The 27,989-nt window shown below is 36.3% G+C and overlaps 1 protein-coding gene across 1 annotated transcript in view; it reads left to right on the top strand.

Annotated features, from left to right (window-relative positions):
• Nucleotides 1-26,750, top strand: part of LOC140245294 (plexin-A4-like) — a 115,922-nt gene extending 89,172 nt beyond the window's left edge. The window contains exons 20-38 of the mRNA XM_072324881.1: nucleotides 2,693-2,938; nucleotides 4,315-4,503; nucleotides 5,776-5,998; nucleotides 6,836-6,978; nucleotides 7,580-7,701; nucleotides 8,337-8,402; nucleotides 9,115-9,189; nucleotides 10,835-10,901; nucleotides 11,408-11,554; nucleotides 12,734-12,887; nucleotides 13,345-13,454; nucleotides 15,906-16,011; nucleotides 17,561-17,646; nucleotides 18,540-18,629; nucleotides 19,166-19,335; nucleotides 19,980-20,127; nucleotides 21,462-21,602; nucleotides 22,285-22,362; nucleotides 26,611-26,750. Coding sequence (XP_072180982.1) covers nucleotides 2,693-2,938; nucleotides 4,315-4,503; nucleotides 5,776-5,998; nucleotides 6,836-6,978; nucleotides 7,580-7,701; nucleotides 8,337-8,402; nucleotides 9,115-9,189; nucleotides 10,835-10,901; nucleotides 11,408-11,554; nucleotides 12,734-12,887; nucleotides 13,345-13,454; nucleotides 15,906-16,011; nucleotides 17,561-17,646; nucleotides 18,540-18,629; nucleotides 19,166-19,335; nucleotides 19,980-20,127; nucleotides 21,462-21,602; nucleotides 22,285-22,362; nucleotides 26,611-26,640 — 2,391 coding nt within the window. The 3' untranslated portion in view covers nucleotides 26,641-26,750. The remainder of the gene's footprint in view (nucleotides 1-2,692; nucleotides 2,939-4,314; nucleotides 4,504-5,775; nucleotides 5,999-6,835; nucleotides 6,979-7,579; nucleotides 7,702-8,336; nucleotides 8,403-9,114; nucleotides 9,190-10,834; nucleotides 10,902-11,407; nucleotides 11,555-12,733; nucleotides 12,888-13,344; nucleotides 13,455-15,905; nucleotides 16,012-17,560; nucleotides 17,647-18,539; nucleotides 18,630-19,165; nucleotides 19,336-19,979; nucleotides 20,128-21,461; nucleotides 21,603-22,284; nucleotides 22,363-26,610) is intronic.
• Nucleotides 26,751-27,989: the final 1,239 nt, after the last annotated feature.

Raw genomic sequence — 27,989 nt, 5'->3', positions numbered from 1 at the left:
ACTTCAAGGTGCTATATTACATTCTTTTCTTTGTCGATCACGGATGACCGACATCTGATGACCCCCAGCGTATCACCTAACTCGTCTTCAGTGTGACGAGTTTCATATCTCGTGTTTTCTTGTTTTTAGCATGTGACACATGCAATAATTGTCCCTGCCGCCCCCCGCCGAACGAGTTCGAGCAGGGGACTATGAAACGGGCTCCGTACGTGTGTGTGTCCGTGTGTCCGTCCGTCCGTCTGTGTGTGCGTTCGTGTGTGATCAAAATGTTCAATTTGCTACTTCTCTGTCATTTATGAGCCAAGTTTGATTTTGTTTGCTTTATATGATAGCACTACATGGGAGATTTGAAACTTCTACACAGAATATCAGTTGTGACCTTTGACCTTGACCTTTGACCTTGACCTTTGACCTTGACCTTTGACCTATATTGTACATTTTGCTTCAAAATGCTACTCCTTCGCCATTTCTAACCCGATTTCGATTCCGTTTGCTTTATGTGATGGTACTAGGTGAGGGCTTCAAAACTTCTACACAGAATTTTGACCTTTGACTTCTTTGACCTTTGACCTTGATTTTTGACCTGTATTGTCATTGGCTACAAAATGCTACTTCCGGCGGGGACATATATTGCGCCCCGCGTAATTTCTACTTTTCCTTGTTCAGAATTCGGACCTACAAGGCCTGTGATATATTCTGAAGAATATGTAAATGACAGAGTATATGTCATAATCATTGCCTGTCTGGGCTTTTTATGCCTCCGCCACGAAGTGGTGCCGGAGGCATTATGTTTTCGGGTTGTCCGTCCGTCCGTACGTCCGTCCGTCCGCTTTCGTTTATGCGATAACTTGAGTAATATTTACTGGAATTTTACCAAACTTGGTCCAAGTATGAAGTATGATGGGGCAATTATTTGATTAGATTTCGGGTGAAATCGGCTAAAGGTCAAAGGTCAAGGTCAAATCATGAAATTGTATCCGTTTACGCGACAACTCAAGACTGGATGGAGCAAATTTCACCAAACTTTGTTGGAGGATGATGTATGATGGGACAATTACTTGATTAGTTTTTCAGTGAAATCGGACAGAGGTCAAAGGTCAAAGATCAAGGTCAAATCCTAAAATTTATCTGTTTACGTGATAACTCAAAACTGGATGAAGCAGCTTTCACCAAACTTGGTCCAAGGATGATGTATGATGGGACAATTAGTTGGGTAGATTATAGTGACATTGGCGAGAGGTCAAAGGTCAAAAGGTCAAGGTCAGATGCTACAAATGTTGCAATTTCCCCCATATCTATGCAATGCCCAAAGGTATTTTCTTGAAACTTGGTGTGGACATGTACTACTGCATAAAGATTCTCCAGAGAGAGTTTCATGTCATAAGGTCAAAGGTCAAAAGGTCAAAGGTTAGGTGAAAATGTTGCAATATTACTTTTCTCGCAAATGGTTCAATGCATCTTCGTGGAACTTGGTACATATGCATGTACTCAGTAACTGTCTGGCAGGGATTATCTAGGGAATTTAGGGGTCATAGGTCAATAGTCAGGGGTCAAAGGTCAAGGTCAACTCCTCAAAATTTTACTACACGGTATTTCCCTCATATACTAGTATATGCAATGCTTGCATTATTAGTTTCAAAACTTGATACATGCATTACCTAATGGAGATTCTCCGGGAAATTTCCAGCCAGAAGGTCAAAGGTCAAAGGTTAAGGGTCAAAGGCAAGGTTTCAATGTCCCCCCCCCCCAAAAAAAAAAAATCTATTCTATACCGTCATCACACTCTTTCTTCGTACCTTGGGAATTACTCAATGCATAAACTTCCCCAAAATTCCCCAAATATGTGTACCTGCACTCTTAGAAAATTATAGCAAACCCAGTTCAAGACATTTCTGACAAACCTGTCATTTAATATTTTGCCAGTTATGTGAAACTGTCATGGATCACACATTGTGAAGACATTGTACTATACGCCTATTGGGAGAATCATGCATTATGGCGGAGGCAGCAGTCGCCATAGCGACATTTCTAGTTTTTATTACTTGTGACCTCCACCAAGGAAGGAGGTTAAGTGATCATTAGCGTTGGTTTGTCTTTTAGCAAAATACTGTAGCTAAAAAGGTTGTGAATGGATTTAAATGAAAGTTGCAGGAAAAGTTGACAATGACACAAGGAACAGATGATTAAATTTTGGTAGTTATCCAAGAATTTTCATGGAATTTTGAAGGATTTTTTATCCTTTGGCATATAAGTTCAATGAACTTGGGAGTTCAAGCTGCATGTACTGGAGGTTTACATGCATGCACGCACTGTCCCAGAGCGTGTGCTCTGCTTGGGCAAGCCACTGCACAGCTGGAAACTGATGACATAAACAAAAGGCTTTTTTTTTAATTGGGAAAGAGAATGTGTGTATGGTTGGAAATGATTTGCTGGCTTGGCATAGGTGTGCGCTCTCCAAGCGCTTTTCTAGTTTCATTTTCTAATTAATGACGTCATTTCTGATTCATGTAAAAGCAACAACCATAAGAAAACAACTTCTCTCAAGCGTGTTTCATGCATAGTGACAGGACTATAAAGTGGCAAATTTTTGAAGTACTGATCCTTTTGTATTGAAATTGTTGTGTTGTAGACTAGTGTTCAAATACAAATTCTTAACATCAAATTCTTTACGTCTATCTGCCTTCATTTTCAGATTTGTAATGGTGATGGCAGTGCCACTGTCCTTACCTGTCCCTCCCCCTCATATCCCGGGGACACGACATCACGGAGGAGGAGACAGTCTGAGGAAGGTCTTACGGCTTCCTTACAATTTGACTTTGATGGTTTTCTCATCAACTGGACTGAAATCATCACATACTTCCCAGATCCAGTTTACTACAATTTTGACGGACCAGATTCGATATTCTTTCTGCCTGCAAGCAACTTGCTAGAAATTAATGTAAGATTTGCTAATGAAAGTGAAATCACTGAAAATGTCATACATATTGGCCAATCATATGTGTCTAATCTATGTAATGCTTGAGAAGGAAATTATATTTCATCCTTTCATATTCAAGATTCATCTCTGAAATTCCTTCCATTAGGAACAAACAAGTTGGGGGAAATGTGCTTCTAGTATACTAAGACACTGCTAAAAAAAAAATAAGTGGATGATCCAATGTAATCCAGTCAAATAATCGAGTAGTCTATTTTCATCAACATATTCAAAAAAATTCTTCAAAAGAACACAAATTTTGATAGTAACAACAAAAGGATACAGAGAAAATGCACGGTCATCAACTGAGCAGGGAAAACAATACAGATCAACCCTTTTGACATACGTGTAAAGAAATTAATCTTTCAATGAATCAGACCTACCTTGTAAATTTTAATTTGGGAGAATATGAGTGTTCATCACAGAACTTTGCACCTTTATTGTATAACAGTCAGAATGACATTGTTCAGTAATCATAATCACATTTACTGGCTTATCAAAGTCAAACTTATGTCATCTCAATATACAAGAGTTACCCTTTGATATCATTTTCATTACATTTGCCAAGAAGGTTATGTTTTTGTTTGTATCGGTTTGTTTATTTGTCTATCTGTCTGTCTTTGCAAAAAATAACTCAAAAAGTTGTGACTAGATTTGGATGGAACTTACTGGAAAAATTGATGATAACACAAGGAACAGATCATTAGATTTTGATAGAGATAGCTGTCTGAATCCAGATAGCTCTCTAAAATTTTTTTGAAGGACTGTCAGTGGCAAACATTTGCGAAAAAAAAGAGGAGTTCAAGCTGCACATATTTGAAGTATGCTTACATGCACTGAGTGTGCACTCGAAGCGCAATGTGCACTAACCTTACCGATGAGATGTCCAACACTTAATATAAACAGTTGGCAGTTGTCTGCCTGCTTCTTGCTGGTGTTAATGAACTCATGATGAGCCGCCTTCTTTAGCAGGGATCTATAACCTGCTTAAGAGATTTCTCAATATAAATTTCTTGTCAAACATGCTGTATGGAATTAAATCTATGGCAGTTGACATTCATATATATTACTTTCATATATTACTTTCATTTTGTCTGAGGCGTGATGGGTGCATTTTGTGCAATGGAAGAACATGAGACATGCAGTACTATCATGGTAATTATGCTGTTTTCAAAGCGCTTACAATCCTGAACAGTTAAGCACCAATCCTGAAATTTTTCATTAGAGTCCTCATTTGTGTTCTCTTCTGTGTATATACTGTAGCTTTAATTATTTCAACTTTAAATTTGCCATACTCTTCAGTATCTTTTTCCCTTCCATCCACATTTTGTATTTTTCAGGGAAGTAATCTTGACCTGGCCAGCAATGAAAACGATGTGCAGGTCTTTGTCGGTGGAGATGGTATATGTGTAGTCAGAATCTTGGAAAGCGAAAAGCTGATTTGTGAGATGCCAGAAAAGGCACCATCGGCAGGATTTAGAAATGGTTCTCTGGGGGAAGGTCCGACAAGAAATCTTCCAGCAGTCCATGTAAGCATAGTTATCTTTTGTAGATATTAAAGTAGTGTGTTATGCCTTTAATCATTAATTTTGTTCTTTCTTCATGAAATTGTTAAAGTTCTTCAGTCGTCTTATGTGGCTGTACCATTTCTATTCTTGTTTTAATAACTGACAAATGTCAGTGGGATGCATCCTTATATTCATATGTGTCCATGTAGGAGAAATGATTTTACATTTTAGGTTTAGATTTCAACTTAAAAATATGCCTAAGCAGTTTGTAACATTTCTCTGTGAAATGGAGAAAGCAATGAGAAGATACAATTTCTTTAAAGGACAGAAAACCTCAGTAGTTGTGTAGAGTCCACTACAAATGTATGTTTCTTGACACAATTGTGCCAATATTTTACACATATGATCAGTAGGTAGGCCTGTTGTGAGCATAAGGCAATTATGATAATGTTTTTATAACCATGTGGTACAGTCAAGAGAGTTTAGTTACCACATGCACACCATTCCTTTTGATGCCCAAGAAGAAATGTGCATCATATCTTCAACTCAGTAGATATATATATATATATATATATATATATATATTTTTTTTTTTTTGCCAGAAATCCATTGTACAATGAGCAATGCTTTGCAGAATTTATTTGATGCATTTTCTTTTTATATTTTTGAATTAACAAAATTGTAAGCACCAAAACTTATTGAATTAACACAAATACGAAGAATTTGCTAACTCTTGCTTGTTATTACTTAATCGTTATGTATATCATGCACATTCATACAGACACAGAATTGTTTGGTGGTATAAAAAGTGGGTATATGCTGTTAAAATTGTATATTCATAGCTGGTGGAAATATGCTTTGATTGCTGTATTGACTGAAAGCCTTAGAGACATTGAAGATTTAACCCCAAATGTGGTTAAGTATATGCTGTTGGGCATATGCAGTTAAAATAAGTATATTAATAGCAGCTGAAAATATGCTTTCATTGCTCTATTGACTGAAAGCATAAGAGACATTAAAGATTTAACCCCAAATGTGGTTAGGTATGAAACTACCATCACAAGACACAAATGAACATTTAATGGACATTGGTTACATGTAAGTACTGTAAGTTGGCATGTTATAATGTACTAAGAACTTGGTCTCTTGTGTTAAGATGGACCATGGACCAATATCATTCATTGTGAGCTACAGCAAATAATAAACATCCATATCTGCACTCATTTCACAAATACAAATAATTTCCCTATTCATGTAACATGCTTGACTCATCTTACTGTTGTCACTTTGTAGGTGAGTCAAGGCAACCTTGGCTTTTCTGTTGGCTATGTGCAGTACCCAACAGGTTTACCTTTGGGCGCCATCATCGGTGGTGCTTGTGGCGGTGCTGTGCTGATCATCATTGTGATGGTGCTAGTGGGCGTTGGACTGTACCGTAGGAGTTACGAGAACTTGGATAGGCAGGCGCAGGAACTTGAGTTGGTTGAAAAGAAAATCCAACAGAAAGTCGAAGCTGGTATGGAAAAATTTCAGTCATTGGTAGATCTTTGTCACTTGTTTCTTCAATATAACGTAAGATCCAATAGGTCCCCTTCATATACTACCTTGACAAAGGTGCACTCGTACAGATAAGATAATGTTTAAATTACGTGATATGGGATTTTTTTTGTTGCAAATATACTGCAAGGGAAATTAATATGTTAATTATGATTTTGTGATGTTTTAATTTCTTTTTCTGGATGTGATGTCATAGGGTCATGTCTTAGGGTCATTAGTTAGACTGAACATGACAGAACAAGAGTGCTGTATGTTGATTATATTTCTTATTATTTCAAAATTTTACCATTGGTACAGGCCTGTATGAACTATGGTCTACAGGTTATACTCTTGGAGATGTTTCTTTTAATTTTTGATATTTTCTAGGTAAAGATGAGGGACAAAGATGAGGTAGGGTTGTGATTAGAAATCATATTTGTGCTAGTTATCACATGCAACTTACATTATTTTGGTCTATGTATCTACTTTTGTCTTTTCAATCATTGTTTTTTTTTCTTGGTGTAAATGCGTGTTACTAGAACAACTTGTACCTTACTACACGTGTTGCAAAGAGTAGATATTTTGTGGCTTATGTAAAGATACTACTACTACTACTACTACTACTACTACTAAAGATATAGCCATATGTGCAATTCTTGTATTACATTAATCCTCTTTCAGAAAACTGTGGAGGTTCACACTGTGCCATTTAGAAAAGAAATAGCATACAACTTTATGGCATAATTTTTCATAATTCAAAAGAGGTATTCGGGAGTGAAAATGACCTAATATCTTTTACTATGCATCTTTTGAACAGCATTCCATGACCTCCAGGCTGATATGTCGGAAGTAGAGGAACAGGTCAAAGGTCTAGGCATACCCTTTGTCAACACCCAGGACTACACACGAAACATGCTCTTCTCTGGGCTCGATGTCCTCCCTGCCACATCAGATCCCGAAGTACGTCCAATTCATAAAGTCACAAAAATGCATTTTCAAAACTCTTCAAAGATAACTGTGCCCTTGTGGTTACTGACTCTTTCATTGCTCTTCATAGAAGGCCAGGGCCCCATTTCATAAAAAAAAAAAAAAAACAAACAAACAAAACAAACCAAAAGAAAAAAAATATACATAATAGCAACTCTTGCTGGAATGGCAATTGTCATGGTAATGACAAGAATCGGGCTTCCTGATTGGCTGTTGCTATTCGAAGTTACTCTTCCAGCAAGAGTTGCTATCTTAACATTTTGTTTAATGAAATAGGACCAAGAAGTGACAATCATTGTCACTGCTGATAATGGGCTATCCTCCTTTTGTATTTTCTCCATTTTTTATTGAGCTTTATTTGTAAAACTTTTACTTTATTGTATGGAATACATTGATTTTTGCTATGCAAATAATACAAACAAAAAAACACAACTGAGATAGCCATCAAGTCATGAATTCTGTCAAGAATTTGTTGTAGTTTTATGTACAAAAACATAATGAGGTGAAATAGCTGCAGCGCTGGATGAAACAGTGAGCATTTTGCAAATTTTTTGTAATTCTATTACTAATGCAGTATTTGGATGCTGATCTGGAAAGGGCCATGATAATGTTCTCGAGGCAGCTCGGCAATAAAGACTTCTTGACCAACTTCATCCATGAACTAGAAGACAAAAGGAGGTCACATCGCAGAGACAGGTTAGCTTTCCCATAATGAATATTTTTCTTCATATGTATGTGTATCAGTCTGTGCAATGCATAAAGTAGTTGTTGTTACATGTCAGTGAAAAAAAGGATAGGATATAGTCCTTTGCATGATATTTCAGACAGGTCTTGTTCAATATATGCTTTGTATGCTCCAATTATTTTCCACGCTGGAGCCAATGTACATTGTGCATTGTATACAGCATTGTATACACTTGTAATGTATTTAAATGCTTCCTTGTATATGATGGTACTTTACAGGCCAGTTTGTAGAGAAGGAGAAAAAACAAAACAAAAACAAATCAACTGGTTATTTTAGTGTTAGATGTAAGCTACCAGTAATTTTTGCCTACAGGAAATATTTGAAGGAATGGAAATATATGATCAGAATATGCATGTACATTGTATGTATTTACATGTCCATTTAACTTTTACATATGGATGTAATCTTTTCCTTACGACACTTTCATAGCACAGCATATGTTAGTGAAAAGAGAAAAGGGAACAATATTTGAAGGTCTTAACTGATGCCAGTGATTTGTTTATCTGAACAAATGTGCTTTTGATGTCATTTGTTCAGATTGTGACATTAACGTCAGCCTCATACTTTTTGTATCTCCATGTTTCAGAGTCAACATTGCCTCACTAATCACAGTCATTCTTGTGTCAGAGGGAAAATTTGAATACTTCACAAAGTAAGTTGTAATCAGTACAGAAAATTAATTCTGAGTTTAAGAAGCGCATTTTACATAATGGCAGTGATATAGAACATGCAAAATGTAGCAATGAGCATATGATTTGCTGAATCGGTTCGTTTGAATTCATACAACATAATAACATAAATGCTTTGTTTCCTAGTTTGCCACAAGATTGAAAAATCCTTGTAGATGTTACAGAGGACCCACCAACTCCAAAACTGTTAAGTTTTGAAAACCATATTCATTTGGTTGTCAGCTTTCTTACCATGACGGTCAATTGAAGGCTGTGAAAATGAAGTTGGGCAAAGTATAATCACATTATTTCAAAGTTTGTAGTCTGCATAATTCTTGTATGAAATCTGTGCTAACAACTTTAAAAATTTATGGGTTGCCCACTACATTTAAATATAACTGTTAAGCTGGTATCCAAAATATATAATTGAAACATTTTATAGTACATCCATATCAGAGCTCAAGTAGTCGTGTCTTGCATGCGCTGTGTTATCGTATTGATTGCATAGTTTCACTTTGTGCTTGATGAAGTGTGACTTGAAATAGACACAAGGAAACCTAGTTTTTATAAATTTTCCATGAAGTCATTACAGTTTACTTTGATTTTTGTAAATCTACCATCTTACTTTATACCCATGATCACAAAATTACTACAAAAATCTAATTTTCTAATTTATCTCTCACCTCTAAATGCCAGGATTTTGCTGACTCTTCTTGAGGAGAAAATTGCAGACAGTGCTGATACTGGTAACATGAGGTCGCTTTTCAGAAGGTATGCACAATTATGCTGATGAACAAACCTGCTTCCTCTTTTTAAAAGAATTTCATTTGCTTGGTGTGTTTGATCTTTAAGCTAACAAATGGTTTTGCTGTGTTCTGTGATTGTGGAAACTATGCACATGATTTCACTAGAGATGATTTATATCCTTTAGTATTCATTATCAGTAATAGTATAGTATGCAAACCAAAACACAAACAGTAGCCAGGTGTTGTACAATGTTAGAGTATCATGGTATGACTAGATGCTGGACAGCAGCCAATTCATCACTTTTTGTCTCGCCCACCGGAGGTGAAGGCGAGACTAAGGGATCCAAATGGCGTCCGTCCGTCGGTCGTCCGTCGTCCGTCGGTCGTCCGTCCGTCGTCCATCACAAATGTTAAAGTTTACCTGCAAGACTCTCTTATGATGCACAACTTGCCAACTGTTACAGCAATGGCAGCCACACTTGGCAGATAGAAGCACTAGGGGTATCTTCATGTTATGGTGTTGTCGGAGGTCATGTGATGATGTCAAAGGTCATTTGAGGTCATATATTAAAGAGTATGTGCTTAAGACTCTTTTCTATGTTAAAGTTTACCTGCAAGACTCTCTTTTGACAAATCACTTCACATAAGTTGCTTGGATTACAACCTAACTTGTGTCATAGATGCACTGGGGGTACCTTCATGTTATGGTGCCGTTGGAGGTCACAGGATAAGGTCAAAGGTCATTTGAGGTCATACGTTAAAGTTTACTTGCAAGACTCTCTTATCACACGTAACTGGACACATGTTGCTACAATGGCAATCAAACTTGGGTGATGGATGCACTGGGGGTGCCTTCATGTTATGGTGCCGTAAGAGGTCACATGATAAGGTCAAAGGTCAGTTGAGGTCATACGTTAAAGTTTACTTGCAAGACTCTTATCACACGTACTCAGCACATGTTGCTACAATGGCAATCAAACTGGGGTGATGGTAGATGTCTCTTGGGAAGTTGAAGGTAACCACAAGGTCAAAGGTTACAGACGGGGGTCAACGAACTTTTAGGGCCCAATGTTAAGTTTTTAGGGCGCATTTCGTTTATGGCTCATAACTTTTGATCCCTTTGTCCGTTTGTGACCAAACTTTTGTGGAAGATGTCCCTTGGGGAGGTGAAGGTCGTCACAAGGTCAAAGGTCAACAAACTTTTAGGGCCCAATGTTATGTTTTTAGGGCGCGTTTTGATTGTGGCTCATAACTTTTGATCCCTATGTCCATTTGTGACCAAACTTGGACGGTAGATGTCCCTTGGGAAGTTAAAGGTCATCATAAGGTCAAAGGTCACAGAAAGGGTCAACAGATTTTTATGGCCCAATGTTAAGTTTTTATGGCGCGTTTCGATTATGGCTCATTACTTTTGATCCCTTTGTCCGTTTGTGACCAAACTTGGATGGTAAATGTCCCTTGGGTGTTGAAGGTCACCACAAGGTCAAAGGTCATAAGCAGGTCAATTAACTTCTGGGAGTTATAAAAAATATTGATTCCTTGTACGCGAATGGGCGAGACACAATTTGGCGATTGTCTTGTCTGGTACTGGTGACATTTTGCTTGTCTCATTTTCATAGTCAACAATTTTTCTTGCCTATTTTTTCTCATCATTTCTCCGCATCAAACAGGACTGAGACTATTTTGGAGAAGCTCTTGTCAAATTGGCTTTCTCTGTGCATGTTTGGCTTCTTGAAGGTTTGTGTCAATCATCTCTACATTTTTAATGACTTTCAGATTTGCATGCATCTTTTCTAATCAAAGCATCAGTGGATTTGAGATGATTATTCTAAAATTGTTGTACACTTTCAGGGGTAGATCCAGGAATTCCATATAGAGGGGATGCCCTTACAAAATTGAAGGGGGGCACGTGCAGCCCCCATTTTTTTTTCTTTTTATTTCTTTTGTTTCAACAAAAAAAAGAGGGGGGCGCGCGCCTGGTGTACTCCCCCCTGGATCCGCCACTGCACTTTACATATCCATGCGACCTTATGAATGCATGCAGAGCAAGCATCAATTTACACTCATATTTTCTCTTTGCTGAAATATAAATTATAAAGTCACTCAGTTATGCAATACATTGGGGAAAAAAATTTACAATTATCATTTTCACTGCTGCTTTTATTTGTATCTTTTCCTTAGCTGTGCACCCCATTAAAGTCATTCTAATCAGATCCTTCCATCATAATTTTTCCTGTTTGTAGAAACATGTTGCTCAGTCCCTGTACTTGCTGTACCAGTCCATCAAGATCCAGTGTGAGAAAGGACCAGTAGACATCGTCACAGGGCAGTCTTACTTCTCCCTCAACTTTGACTGTCTTCTGGAGGAGGATGTGGAATTCCAGGAAGTGGTAGGAATGGACAATTGTCTGTCCATAATTGTTGCTGACTCTTTTGCATGAGTGAGGTGTAGCAGTAATGCCAGACAAGCCAGCTTGAAAGCTTTAAACCCTTGACTGCTACAGTGGTGACTGCAAAATATTTGAGAAGGCTGCTCAGCAGGAAAGCCAGCATAAGATGTACTATGGTCAGCCAGGCTATAGAAATAGTTGTTACATGTATAACTACAGCTTTTCATCATTTTGAAATATGGATATGGAAATAATCAGTATGTACCTTTAGGATAACAAAAGCAAATTACCTGTGAAAGAAACACTTATGGTAGATTTGTTCATTATAGAAGAATTTAATATTTAGATATAATAGGTAGGGAGGACTGAAAATTGTATTGTCAACTGCTCATAGTATTGTCTCGTGTTCTTTTAGGTTGGCCATATTCTGGTTCGTAATCATTTTGTGTAGACTTTAGATTTTCTTCTGTCAGATAGGGAGTATTCCTCTCCTCTAGTGATTACAGTCGTCTGACTGTGTTGGAAATATTGACGTTTTCCATCATACACGTAACCACCATGCCGTTCAAGCTACAATTTCTTCTCACCTGATTCTATCAATGTTATTTAACGATACCTCTTGACACATCTGTAAGGGATAGAAGCAACCAATGTAAAAATTTGAAACAGTATCACATAATCAGTGTTAGATATTGCTAAATATACAAAATGTGAACAATAGAATATAATTAAAATGTTTCCAAACTAAACCGTCTACAGTTATGGTGTAATGAGAAAAATAGTGATGTTTCCTTATATTTTAGGCTTTGTTGCAAAAATTGTATAAGGTATGTTACTTAACAATACCTCTTGACACATCTGTAAGGGATAGAAGCAACCAACGTAAAAAATTGAAACAGTATCACATAATCAGTGTTAGATATTGCTAAATATACAAAATGTGAACAATAGATATACATGTAATAAAAATGTTTCCAAACTAAACCGTCTGCAGTTATGGTGTAATGAGAAAAATAGTGATGTTTCCTTATATTTTAGGCTTTGTTGCAAAAATTGTATAAGGTATGATGTTTTGTGATACAACTGACTTACACATATGCATCAAAAGTGATATCATTTTTTAAATCTCTGCTCCCAAAGGTAAACAGGACCTTTGAATTAATCTCTTCTTTCATTCAGAATCTATCTGTGGTGGGCAGCAGCGGGAAACACGAGTATTACGTCAAGGTCCTGGATGTTGACAGTATCACCCAAGCCAAGCAAAAGATCCTGGATGCAGCCTACCGGAGGCGGCATGTTGTCAATCAGAAGAGAGCCCATGAGATGGATTTGAGTATGTAATGTCGTACAGCCAGTTTGTTTCAGCTATATTTTCACACAAGTAATTTTTAACGCATGACTAGGTAAGAATGGTTTTGTGTGTTTCTCATCCTGTGAAATACGGTTATTAATTACTGGAACGTATGGCAGGCAAAAAGATTGGCATGCCTTTCCTTTGTGCAACGTGCCTTCTGGTTGTGCGAAATGTGCAAAAAATCCCGCTTTTATAGAATCATGAACTTTTTTTGTGCTTGGAAGTACAGGCTTGATGTTAAAAACACACTTAATACTGACTTGCTGGCTCTCCAAATATATGTAAAATCCATTGTGACCACATTTGTTATGCCTAAGCACAAGTGACTAAATATATGTTAAACTCAATGAGAGTGTAACAAACAGCTACAGTTTGTGTTTTTAATAGCTCTAAATAGTCATTTTAACATGTGTTCTTTTCCCTATTTTGCTTAAAGTGTGGTACCATCCAGGAGGAGAGCAGAGACTTTTGAGGGACCAAGACGATTTCAACACCCCGGCTGACAGCAGCAAGCCTGTCCAGGTCAACACTATAGCGACCATGGGGGTACGTTGTCACATACTGTATCATAAACACTTGGAATATATTTGTATATTCATATGTTTGTATATCTCAAGGTTGATTATACATACACAAAACCCCAGAAAAATTACAAAATGTTTTGAAGTCAGTTATGACTGAATTATGACTGAAAGGTCTAAATCAAAATGATAAACCTGTTCCATTCTGAATTTTGAAATCCACATAGACTTGATAAACAGGCCACCAGGTTCTCGTATGGAACGGCGTGACACTTGAAACTTCACTTCTTTTCTGAAGTGTGTTCCAATAGCATCTTGAATTGACCCTTCATGTCCATTTATGGAGGCCTGTAGTGTTTGAATGCCTAAACTCCAGCGCACTTTGCTGTGTTTACCAATGTATAATACTGATTTACTAAAAGATGTTTGCATTTGAACGTAAGATTTGTCATTATTTCTTTATTATGCAGTGTAGGAAAGATGTACATGTATGTTGGTCAATTTTGTAAGCTTTCATAGTGACAGATCAAGTGTAAACATGAATATTTCATCTGAACAGCCAGAGTCATAAGCCATTTGCATGTCAGATGCACTCTATTTACAATGTCAAAGTTGTTTTGAAAGTATCCACAAAGGGACAATGATACATGTATATCTTAAATACCTGCTGCTGAACTCAGGCAAGTCTCTAGTAGATGCCTAGCTTAGATTATCACCTTCAAAGACCTTTATAAAATCAAGTACTAGTATGAGATTGGATTATACTTTGAAAATGATCTGTCTGGAAGGAAAGAACATTTTTATAATCATCCTTAAACCCATTGAGGAAGAGTCGCGAGTATACTCAAGTAAGTGTCTTTTGGAAATTAATGTTGTAGCAACAGTATGCTCAGGCAAAGTATACTCAGGCAAGTGTCTATGGGAAATGCATGTTGTAGTAAAATCAGCCTGTCCTCAATGGGTTAATGTATCTGAATTACATCACACTGTATAGTACTCAACTCATATCATCCTCCCATACTCTTTTTTGTCCCCGCCGAACGAGTTCGAGCAGGGGACTATGAAACGGGCTCCGTACGTGTGTGTGTCCGTGTGTCCGTCCGTCCGTGTGTCCGTCCGTGTGTCCGTCCGTGTGCCCGTCCGTGTGTCCGTGTGTGCGTCCGTGTGTGATCAAAATCTTCAATTTGCTACTTCTCTGTCATTTATGAGCCAATTTTGATTCTGTTTGCTTTATATGATAGCACTACATGGGAGCTTTGAAACTTCTACACAGAATTTCAGTCGTGACCTTTGACCTTGACCTTTGACCTATATTGTACATTTTGCTACAAAATGCTACTCCTTCGCCATTTCTAACCCGATTTCGATTCCGTTTGCTTTATGTGATGGCACTAGGTGAGGGCTTCAAAACTTCTACACAGAATTTTGACCTTTGACTTCTTTGACCTTTGACCTTGATTTTTTGACCTATATTGTACATTTTGCTACAAAATGCTACTCCTTCGCCATTTCTAACCCGATTTCGATTCCGTTTGCTTTATGTGATGGCACTAGGTGAGGGCTTCAAAACTTCTACACAGAATTTTGACCTTTGACTTCTTTGACCTTTGACCTTGATTTTTGACCTATATTGTACATTTTGCTACGAAATGCTACTCCTTCGCCATTTTTAACCCGATTTCAATTCCGTTTGCTTTATATGATGGCACTAGTTGAGGGCTTCAAAACTTCTACACAGAATTTTGACCTTTGACTTCTTTGACCTTTGACCTTGATTTTTTACCTATATTGTGCATTTTGCTACAGAATGCTACTCCTTCGCCATTTCTAACCCGATTTCGATTCCGTTTGCTTTATGTGATAGCACTAGGTGAGGGCTTCAAAACTTCTATACAAAATTTTGACCTTTGTCTTCTTTGACCTTTGACCTTGATTTTTGACCTATATTGTACATTGGCTACAAAATGCTACTCCTTCGCCATTTCTAACCCAATTTCGATTCCATTTGCTTTATGTGATGGCACTAGGTGAGGGCTTCAAAACTTCTACACAGAATTTTGACCTTTGACTTCTTTGACCTTTGACCTTGATTTTTTACCTATATTGCACATTTTGTTACAAAATGCTACTTCCGGCGGGGACATATGTTACGCACCGCGTAATTTCTACTTTTCCTTGTTTTGGCACTGCTCTTAAAAGTGATGAAGTATGCAAATTACCAGCACTTCAATTTTAATGGACAGAAAGTGAAATAGTTGAATAGAACATTTGCTCAAATTTTTCACCGTAAAATATATTTGCTTAATTCTATGTGCCATAGTTTTAGATATTATATTCATGAATTTCAATCAAGTGGTAACTTACACATTGATTCCTTGGCAACTTTTTACATTATGTACTTGAATGAAGTTTAGTTACACTGTATGTGTTGATTGAAAGAATACAACACACTGTATGTTGTTCCAATCTATGGTAGGTTACTGATAACAACCGTGTGGCATTGATTGAGAAAGTTGCTTCCATTGAAAACCGGAGTGGAAACTACCAGCCTGTGTCAGTGGATTCCCTCATGTTTCATATCTGTGAGTTTTAGCCTTATAAAATATTACATACAACTGTAACATTCATGATGATAAATGTATCGGTACTGTATATTATGAAATATATATATATTTTTTTTTTGTAGTCTTTTTTTTTCAATTTTGTGAGTCTGTTGCTATTAACAAATTTTACAAGATGCTATTAAAATGTAACTCTGTCCCTACAAAAAAGTAACATGCATGCATACATGTACATGTCCTGGTTCACAGTACACAGTACATGTACATGCACAAGGATGCACAAGATGCCTGATGATACAGTTTTGTGTATCTAAATCATGTTTTGTTCTTGTATTAGCATTCAACTACCTGCTTCACCTGAATGATCCTTGAATTATTTTAAGAATACATCCTAGTTTCAGCAATTCTAGATGCTTTTTCTTAATTGTATGTACATGTAACATTTGGGTCCTTAATGCAGGATTATTAATTTCATGTCCCGAAAGTTAGTGAATGATGTCAATTTCTCCATCCATTGCTGGACTTAATAATCACACGTTAAACTACGTGCAAAATTGACTGGAAATCTCTATTGACAAAAAAACTAGACTGCTCGCGAAATATCATGCTGTATACAGTAGTACAATTTAAAGAGTATCTCATGATCAGTGTCATTGGTAAATGATTAATATCTTGAACAAATGTGAATTCAGTGTTTAAAATGATGTGCACACATTTAGAAATATATACAATGTAGATATATTCCTTTGCTTGAGTAGAAATAGAATTACAAATGTACGTACAAAATCATTCAGACAAGAAGTGACAAGTACTGTATGTTTACCATTGGGCTACTTTATCACAGCAGTTTAGATATCAGAGGAGTGAATGCTTGAATTATTTCTGATCATTGTACACGATGTAGATAGTACAAGTTACTATGCTGTGTAGAAAGCTTTTGACACAAGTCCATGTCACAGGAAAATTTGTGTTGTACACTGTAGGCCCACATAACATGTATGATTAACTGTAGGGCAAATGTAATATGACTAACAAATGTCACCTCTGAAAATAATTCTAGTTGATAGCAGTGGCGGATCCAGATAGGGGGCACCGGGCACGCACCCCCTTTGTATTTTTCGTTAAAACAAAAGAAATAAAAAGAGAAAATTGGAGGGGGGGGGGGGGCATGCACCCCCCCCCTTTAATTTTGTAATGGCGTCTTCCCTTTACGGAAATTCTTGGATCAGCCCCTGAATAGAATTGAATATTTGACATGTAGTATCGTGTTTGAATGCTTTATATTCAGCAAAATTTACTGCATCTAAACTTAAAGGCTTCTATCAAAAAAAAAAACAAAAAAAAACGTGTAAAATGTTGATTTCATGGAGAGACTTCTCTGTATTTCTGTGTTTTGATGTATCAGGTATCATTGCAAAGCATGGAATTTGTCAGAATGTCAGAGGTGTCAAACTTAGAAATTTGAAGACAATCAACTTTATTAAGAAAGCTTTGAAGCAAGCTTTATTTACCAAGGAAGGAAGGGAGGAGGTGGTGAGGATATTAACTTTGTTGTTTTCTCTATCCTAAGATGATGGCCAGGGACAAAATGATGCCAGGATTAGAGACTACACCAAGATTCAGACACGTGAAGGAGGCTATCGCTTGTGGCATCTAGTAAGTGATTCTGTATACCAATAATGTCAACTGCAATAATGAATTATTTAAATAAAGAAAATGATAAGATGACGAGGATAAGGGAAAAGAAGTGAAATGTTTTAAAATGTAATAAGTGCATATAAAAGTGGCAATGACAACACTTTAACTCATCAACATCATTTGAACATCTTGCTGAACAATACATTGCAAGAGGTGGTAGCTTGTATTCAAATAATATTAGCATCTATGTATATTATAGGTAAAGCTGGGCTTTAAGTGGTGGCGTAACGACCAGGGGCCCGTTGCATAAAACTCCAACCGGATTTTTTTTCTGGTTGAAATCACAAAATTCCGGTTGGAAGCTCCCAACCAGAGTTTTTATGCAACGGATTTTACATTCTTAGATTAGCAACCTTAAAAAATTCAGGTTGGGCAAATCCCAACCAGAATTTTCTAAGGTTGCTAAAAAAGTTTTATGCAACGGGACCCAGGAGGCACTAAAGATTGTTGTTAGGCCACCAAATATCCTGGGAGATTAACTGTATGTTGCCCACTGGGGCAACTGAGATTCAAATTGCTTTTTTATGTATCCTTTTTTTGGCCACTAAAATTTTAAATTTAAAGATTTGAGTGTCCCAAACAGGCCACCAGCCTGGAGCCCTGCTATTAGAGACCATTGATGCAACATACTACATGATCTAGTAATGAAGTATAGGAATGTTACATGGGTGTCTGGAGCCCTCATACATTGTACTGCATGATGTGTAAATTTTTGATGGTCAAGATTATTTTATATCTAGATAGATACCTTCTAACACTAGATAGAATACAATAGTCCTGAATTTTGTAATGTTTTGTTTTGGTGATTGGGCTGGAATAAAACTTCAAATTTGTTAATTGTCTTTTGTAAGGTTCCAGAGGAGCAGATGAACACAGACGCCCCTCAGTCCAGGACCAAGCTGGACAAGGAATTCTCTGCTCCCCATCTCTTGGTTACCAAGGTACATATGATCATGATGGGAAATGTTCCTTGCTCTCATTACTTACTAGTAAACCAACTCAATCACTTGTTGATTTTGTGAATTACATTATCAAGTGAAACTGTTCTCATATTCAAAAGGTAAATGCTATAATCAATGTCAGGGGATATTTCTGTGTAATCTACTGTTGGTAACACGTATCAGAAATCTCTTTGATAACTGTAACTTCTGAACATGAATGTACTGTAATGTTGTAAGAAAATTTCATGTTATTTTAATGCACTAAGTATACACACATTAGATCTTTCAAGAATCATCATATATTTCATTTCTACAGATTAACAGTTTGATGAATCGCCTTGCTTGAATTTTGATCAGAATCTGGAAGATGAAATAAAATGACAATCTTTGTGTGTGTGTGTGTGTGTGTGTATGTGTGTTTAGTTTTGTTTTTGTTTTGTTTGTGTGTTTGTTTGTTTTTTGGGGGCCATGCCCTTGTTCACTATCAATGGTTACTAAATGAGAGATCTAACTGGCTATTACATGATTTGGTACAGAAAACAATCGAGCTCTTCTTGAACAACTTCCTGTCCACCATCTTGAAAAAACCTGAGGAGACGCCAGTCACTATCAAATACCTGTTTGACTTCTTTGATGAGATGGCTGGTCAGCATTGTGGTGGGAATGAGAAAGTTGGAGAATGTGCTGAGGCTTGGAAGAGCAACAGGTGAGAATTTAGAATTGCTGCATAATTTGCAAAGAAAACAATGTCATTATGATGCATTGTGTATAGAAAATAGCCTAGGATAGTATACAAGGCCACGACATCTCATAGAATAGACTATGTGACTGCGCAATATAAGTGTTTCAGCAAACTGAATTTTATTAAAGTTCATGATCTTTTTTTCCCTAAGTTTCTATTTGAATGAAATTTTGTTAGCTTTTCACTATTTGGTAGTATTAGAATTTACAGTAAATTAATGACTTGGAGTCTACTGCTGCATATTTTTATCTGTTACAGCAGTTTCAGGGGGACAAATCACATCATCATGTTGAAATATGAAATTTTGAGTTGCCTTCTGTCTTGATTTGAAAAAAAAAAATGGAAGAAAAAGTAAGTGTTATTCTTTCTTTTGATAGATCAAATGTATCTGAATACATATGCATGTTAGCTTCTTTCTCCTCTTGAAGTGTTCCACACCACTGATTAGATCTCACACTGCTATCACTGTTCTAGAGAAAGATTTCTTTTGGTATACAAATAGTGTATGTGAACATGCTTTGGTTACGCTGTGCTGACCAATGCATTGTAATTGATGATTGATTGTCACTATTATATTCTTATCTTTTTGTCAAATCTATCGCCCAAAGTCTTCCTCTACACTACTGGGTGACCACCTTGACCCATCCCTCCTACGTGTTTGACATGCGCCAGTCTCGTTGTGCTGACCAGAGTGTCTCGGTCTTGGCCAACATGCTGGACAATGCCTTCAAGAAGGTCATCCCTGAGAAGAAAGAGGTATGCACTGATCACTACTCATTCAGTTGACCAAGAGGAAAGCAAATCTCCAACAGCAAATAACATGAGAGTAATGTGGCTAAGGGAGATATGTCTATAGATGAGGTTGATTAAGTACCTGATGTTTTGCTGGCTAATCTGAAAGATTGGAACTGCATTTATTTTGTCCGGAAAGTGGAATTTGTCACTGCGAAACACTTTGTTTTTGTGTTTGTTTTTTTTCTTGACCATGCATGTATAAACATAAACATTGAAGTTGGGCATTAAATTATGCCTTAGGTCCATATTTCTGATGTGAAATGCTTAAGCTGATATACATGTACACTTCTCTAATCATTTTACTTGTAATATTATTGTTACTGCAACTACAAAAATTTTCCAAACCTTGGAAATGCCACTTTGCTCATGACTGCAAAGCTTATGCAACGGTGCTTGGTAATTATGAAGGAAAACTATTCATTTCCAATTTGAAGACACATTTACAAATGTTAGCAGTTTACAAATATCAAAATCCCACAATGTGTTAAATGATAAGATCATTGAATCCAAACAAGAAGCTTGTTTGAAATGATCCCTTATGATTATTATTACATTTTATCAAGGGCAAATATCAAACAAATTCATGTGAAACTATAACAAGGATTGAAGATACCAGGTCTTATTTTAGAGAAAAGAAGAAACAGAGGAGACATAGTATACCCATTTTAGGCTTTACTTCTGGTACATTCCATCAAAGAGGAATTGTTTATAAAACCTTCTCATTCTTACTGTTTTTGGTTGATAGAAGAAGTGTATTCCAAAGGATAGGGTCATTGTAAAATATGGAAGATTAAGTGTGTGTGTGTGTGTGTGTTTTAATCTGGTTTAATGGGGTATGGATATTTGAAGAATGGAAGAATTCAGATTGAATATGAAATAGTTTAGGAGTGTTGGCTTCATATTAATAATTTTGAAATTTCAAATGACATGAAATGATAATGCCAAAGTGAGACAGTTGAGTTTTAACAAATAGCGCAGCAAGTAATCAAAAATTAGAATCAATCAGTTAAATAACATACTGATGATATTTCAAGTATCATTGACAAATGAATACTCTCTACCTCATACTAATAGTTTGTAGTGTCGAGAAGGCTTGATTATTTGCCATCTGAAATTTTTGCTTTGATTGCCCATTTGCAGACAAATCATAATGCCAATGTATTTTTCTTTACTGTACAATCACTGGTCTGCCCAATGTCTGAACTTTGATATGTCAGCATTGATATTTTGATCACCAAAACTCTCCAAAGGTTTTGATGATGAACTCTTGTTCCATTTCAATTCCCACACTGCAGGATTCCTCCCTGAATCGTGTCCTCTTTGTGAAAGATCTTCCTGGCTACATCAGAACCATCAGCGAGTATTATCGGAACATTGCCAGCCGGTTTACTCCAACAGACAGGGATATGCATATGGAGTATGACAGAATTGGACAGGCATGTAGCTTTGTACTTAATACTTGGTTTACCTGGTAGCTGCATTTTCAATTATTAATTAATTTTTTTAATTTGGGGGGTCAGTTCATGTATTGACTTTAGTGAGCTATGTATCAACCTCAATTTCTTACAGCCATGCATGTGGTAGCTGATAATAGTTTGTTACCTTGATTGTGAATCCCAAAAAGTGGGACTACCTCACATAAGTTGGTATTTAAGTCATCTTTGCACACCCTTTTTGTAGTCCAGCTTATGATAAAGTATGCACATTATCAGGAAGAATTTTTAGATAAAGAGATATGCCAATTTCAGAGAGAGAGAAAAAAAAAAAAACAGGGCTTTCAGTCTTCTGAAATCTGATATGCAATTCAAGATTCTGTTATCAAAGTTTAGCAATGTAGAAGCTTTTGAATATTCTGTGAGCAAAAGAATGATACACATACAGCAGCAGCCTCAAATAAGATTATATAGTATTATTTTATAAAACACTCATTATAAATTGGTAGGAGAGACATGCTGCACAAATATGGTGTCAAGAACTTCCTTTTCATTGATGACTAGTTTCAGGACGTCTGCAATAATCTTTTTTGCAGAAGCCACCTCTAAATAGAAGTACTGTCTTGAGAAGACCATGCAGTCAAGTTAAAGGAAATTATTTATTTCACCTAAATCTAACCCTCAGGAATTCGCCGGTCTGTTCAGCCGAGTTGGGACCCTGAAGCAGCTGTATGAATTCACCTGTAACGACACAGCTGAACTAGTGAGTGGCTGCACGTGAAGCAATCTTGGGATTTTGGTTACCTCATCTCATTCATTCATGCAATCTCTGCCTAGAATAACAATTCAGAGGTATCAAAAAGTAGTTCTTGGTAATATTATTTGCATTTTAGCTTTTGTTGTGATAGTGATTATGAAGCACCCTTTTATCACCATAACTCTGCCATCTCTAATTTTGCTAACCATTGCTAACTCAATTATCACAGCAATATTTGTTGTTGTTCCAAGAGTATCCCATCAATGTTTTTTTTTTTTTAATGTGTCATTGCTATTTATAGTACTACAAATAACAAGCCTTCTGGATGATTGTGTAGGTTGGAGGTGTTGGGAAATAATATCAAATTTGGTCAAAATTCCCCCTTGTCATGCCTTTGAAACTACAAGAGAAAGTGATTAAAAAAAAAGTAACTAATAACTTCATCGTCAACATTGTAGAGGGAGCACAAACTGAAGAAACTCAAACCTGAACTTCATCTTTGTTTTTATTTGGTTTTAAATTTTTAAATTTGATATGTGTCTATGTGAATGTATGTGTTGGTAACCTGTCTTCTAATTTGCCAGTTTTGGAAAGCTTTGCAGCTCAAGTACATCTTGATATGTATGTGTCACATTATTTAAACGTGTTCTACACTTTCATATTTAACTTTGATATCCGTGCAAGAGAATATGTGACTGTGCATCACAAAACCAACAAAAAGTCACACCCCTTGATTTTACGTGAGGGCTCAACACAGGTGAAACAGATCAACCGAGTCAATCTTTATTTTTTCATATTTTCTGAAAGAGCTGTTGTTTGTCTACATTATTCTTAAATTTGGGATCATAAGATTAACGGGAAAGTGTGTTTTCAGCAGTTTTTCTACAACCCTTTTTTGTGGAGTAGTGTCATCAGGTATGTCTTAGAGGCCCTTTTTCCTTTTTTGAAAATCCTTCGCACACTTTTCACTTTCAACTCCAATTACCTTTGAAAAGACAATGCTACTGCTTTTAAAGTTGGCATTAATCATGGACAGAATGTATTAATAGAGCATGCTCAATTTCAGCTTAATCTGATTATACCTAATTGTTGTTGCTACAGTGGGTTACATCCTGCTTTTTGTGTCATTCACCGCACAGCTAGCATGGCTTGGTAAAGATTAAGTGCTTGAATAGACCCTGCAGTTCAGAGCTTCTTTTCTCGGTTCACACTTTTCTAGAGTGTGTGCTTTCTTTCCAATATTTAGATAGGTTAAGAGAGTCCATTTATGTGTTGTTTGAAGGTTTGCATGGTGAAGTAAATGAGGGAGAAAGATTTGCGGTGACACCATGTGTATGTAGTCCTTAACCGGATCGTAGTTTGGCAGAAGAGCCTAGAAAGAGGAGAAATGAAGAGGGAAGCGACATATGGGGGCTGTGAAGAGGGCAAAGAGTGAAGAGTGGGGGACAGTAATGGGCTAGAAGTTGAAGTTGCACTAGTGGAGACAGTAGAGAAAGGAACACAGAGGGTGGCAAGGAAGAATAGTGTGAGAATCAAGTAATATGTTCGGACATCGTTAGAAGAGGAAAGGTGAAATAGAAGGGAAGAGGAAGAGGAAGGAGTTGAATGTTGGAGAATCATGGAGATAGGGGAGAGTATAGATTCATGAAACCAAGAGAAGAAACGAAGTCGGCGAACAGTGGCTATGGAAAGCGGAATCAATGGAGAAAGGACGAATAATCCTTCGAAGGAAGGGTAAGTAGAGGAGAGATGAGAATGTGTTGAGAGAAGGGGTAGAGAGAGAGAGAGAGGGGGGGGGGGGGGGAGGGCAAAGAAAAGAAGGAGAAAAGAACAAATTGAAATTCAAGACGTAAATTAGAGTGAGCTACTGTGTATCCTAGAAATAAATGCTGCGGAGGAGAAAAAAAAGTGGAGAGGAAATTGATGACAGTTAAATCCTGAAAAGGTTTCTGTGGGAGAAATGCAAAAATGAGAAATTAAAATAAGGTTGACATGTAGACCTGAGGAGAGAAGACGAGAAATAATCCGTAAATAAACATGTAAGTCTGTATAAGTAAACATGTAAATCAATACTAGTGGTCCTGAAAAGGACCGTTGGGTTGTATGAAAGGAAGAAATAAAAAGAAAGAAAAAGAATAAAGAGGAGAACAGAACAGAAAAGACAAGAAAAAGAAAAAGAGAGTCCATTTGTTTTGAATTATGCATCATTTTAAAGCTTAGAGCCTGCTCTTTCTGAATCTTCCCCTAACTAAAGATCCATGTCTGGGGACTTTTTGTGTTACTTTGTGATGCAGGGTCACATATGAAAGCCTCTCTGCTTTTATAATAGGAATGACATTAACCCTGTGGGATGTGTGTGACGCCCAAATGCAATGTATCTGCTCGTCAGCTTTATGGAGCATCCCCTGATTTTGATATGCGACTCTTTAAAGGGACTGTAAAGTACTGGTTGAGGTGGGGATTCATGTTTTGAACATTCTTAAGTGAGATAATGAGAAACCTCTTATGAAATATGAAAGAGCATGTAATTTTAAGAAGGATTCAATGTTTATTTGATGAAAATTGGTTTTCAAATGGCTGAGATATCAAAAAAGTGATAATAATAAAAGGCGACAGGCCACAACTTTATTAGGATCTCTTTGTTTCCCCTTGTTTTTGGATATCTCAGCCATTTCAAAACCGATTTTCATCAAATAAACTTTTGATACCCCTTAGAATTGCATGCTCTTTGCCATCTCATAGAGTGGTTTCTGAATATCTTGCAAAACGTTAAAAGCTAAATCCTCACCTCGACCAGAACTGTACACACCCTTTAAAGTATTGAAATTGAAACAAGCCCTGAATTTGAGTCAAAATGATAATACATTTTACCTGATGCTCCACTTCACATTTTCTTTGTTTTGTGCTAATGTGATCTTATGATTTCTTTTATTGTGTGGTGTTTTGATTTCTTTAAATGTGTTGTATGTTATTTATACTATAAACACTGATTCTTAAAATTTCAGTGAACATCTATTGTACTTTAAGCAGCCCAATGTTTTTCGTATTTACACACATAAATAACAGGAATCTTCTAATTTGATGTAAAGGAAAGTATAGTAGTGCATAAGGCAATTTAAACCTGAACCAACAGATCCACTTTTTTTTTTTCTGATTCTGAACCCTCCCATGAAATCCTAGTTATGAGTCTGAATTATACAATGTATATCATCTATTGTTATCAGTTTCATTGCATTACTGTTAAATGACAAGTAGCTCCAAAATTGACCAGACACTATGGATATTTATAACAGGTAATATTAACCTATACTGAGGGCCATGGTGGAGGTGCATAATAATTTACTCATTTGGATGTCTTTTTTTAGTTTTTAGTTTTTTATATTTTTTTTTGGGTGTGTGTGTGTGTATGACATGACAACAATTTTTCTTAACAATGATCACTTAGAGTGATTTTAAGGGTGATGACAGTTCTACAGCAATTCTGATAAACAGATTTCTCCATGCAAAGTCAGTGCCAGGGGAGACTGAACAGAATGCATATTGTCTGTTTAGGAGGTGTAAGATGTACTAAGACCATTTGGGAATTCTATATTATTTTTTCCTTTCTTTCTTTTACCTCCTTTGAACAAAATGGCCATACTGTACATAATATGTGTATATGTTTACATATGTGTGTGTGTATATATAAATGTAATTCAAATGTATATCCATTCATTCATTCATTCATTCATTCATTCTTTCATTCATTCATGTTTTATTTTCATTTCCAATCAATATACATAGGTAATACAAACGTCAAATGATAACATATCTTGTGACATAATTATACTACATCTTGTTTCATTAAGGACTTGGTGGAAATGAAAATTGAGGGGCTGCCAAGAAAAAGCGAACTTGTATTGTGCAGTCCCCTCACTTACTAACGTTATGTTACTAAAATACTTTAATACATAGCTTACAAAACTACAATACATGTACCGTACAAGTTAACCATTGGAAGTATACACTTTTCATAACATCTATGGTAACACGAGGCATACGCTTGCATACGTGTATGTATTTATGCATGTATGTACATATGTATGTATGTATATGTATATGTATATATATATATATTTATCTTTTTTTTTTTTTGAGGGGGAGGGCAGCAAATGGATGGTGGAAGCTGTTTGTTATTAAAGCATAGGATCCAAATTCAAATTCAGATGCAGATTACTGGTAACATTGTCTTTCCCATTCTTATCCCTTCCTCAGCTTGATTCCATCACAGAACTGATGCCATAATTCGCACCGGACAATCTTTGGGCAACACCTTGCAAAGAATTTCAAACCATCATGATGGAATGAAAGTAATGATTTCAGACAAGGAGGCTTTGATTATCAGTAGTTCTTGTGGATCAGTGGCATGTCGAAATCATTATACCATTTCTGGACCAGTATTCTGCTTGATTTGTACATTTTTCTCATGAAATGAATCTTAATACATACGTATTTAGAAGACATTCCGACTTAGTTTTGTTTTAACATGTTTTATGTACAAACATGTTTTAAGATGGAGACATTATTATAAACATTACTATCAGATGATGATGCTGTGTAATCAGAGGTAAAAAGGTATATATGTTCTTCACTGTAAATTCACCTGACAAAAATCTGATGTGGTTTGCGTTTTTGAAACATACTTTGTATCATTCTTTACATCATAGTATTGGCTTAGACAAAGATCATAAATACTTTCTTTGGAGATACAGTATTTGTCCAATGTAGTGTGAATTATGACAGATTTTAATGGTACATGTATATACTTTTGAGTAGATTTGATAACCAGAATATGATTTATAGTCAACCTGGCGTCTTAAGATAGACTTTCAGAAAGTTGACTAATTCAGCAAAGTACGTGATCCATGAGGGGCTCAGTGCCATGTTTCAAAAACGTTTGGTTCAAGTTCTAATACTAAGTGACAATAGATGTGCAAAATGAGCACTGCTGATTGGTTGCTGCCTTGCTGTTGCCAAAGGAACATGACAAATCCAATGACTGGATGACATTCCTCATAGTATTCTTTTTAAATTGTCTTTAATCTTGTACTATCGTATTAATGCTAAATTCATAAATAAATAGTTTTTATCAGAGGTGGTTCTTTTTTTTAAGTCTCTATATCCATTGGGAGAAAAAAAGAAATATTTCTGGAAAGTCTGGAACAATTTTGTGTAATTTTCCTTGTGCAAAATGTTATTGGAGGGGTCAATATGGTTTAGTGGTGTGGTACATGTATGACCCTGTAAAGTGTACTTGCACCTCAGTGTGGTGAAAAAAAGAAAGTACTACTTGTATTTGAAAACAATTATGACTTATTTGCCATCAGTACTTTATTGTCATGCAAACACTTTGCTAAATATGTACTTATTAATGTTCATGTGCGTAACCGACCTACATGTTTCTTCATTCCTTTTTCATATAAAGGCAAAGATAATGTTCAAATATATGTCCATCTTACACAGCTTCGGAAGTATGATATAGAATTTCTTTATGTCATATGAAGTTAAATCTAGATTTTGAAGTATCGAGTAAAAATAACAAATATGATACATAAAATATCATTTTATTCAGTAGATCAAAAGGCATTATCAAA

The sequence above is a fragment of the Diadema setosum genome, chromosome 2, assembly GCF_964275005.1.
Source record: "Diadema setosum chromosome 2, eeDiaSeto1, whole genome shotgun sequence".
NCBI classification, from domain to species: Eukaryota; Metazoa; Echinodermata; class Echinoidea; order Diadematoida; family Diadematidae; genus Diadema; species Diadema setosum.
Note: the sequence above shows the minus strand (reverse complement) of the source record. Positions and strands in the feature narration are given on the sequence as shown.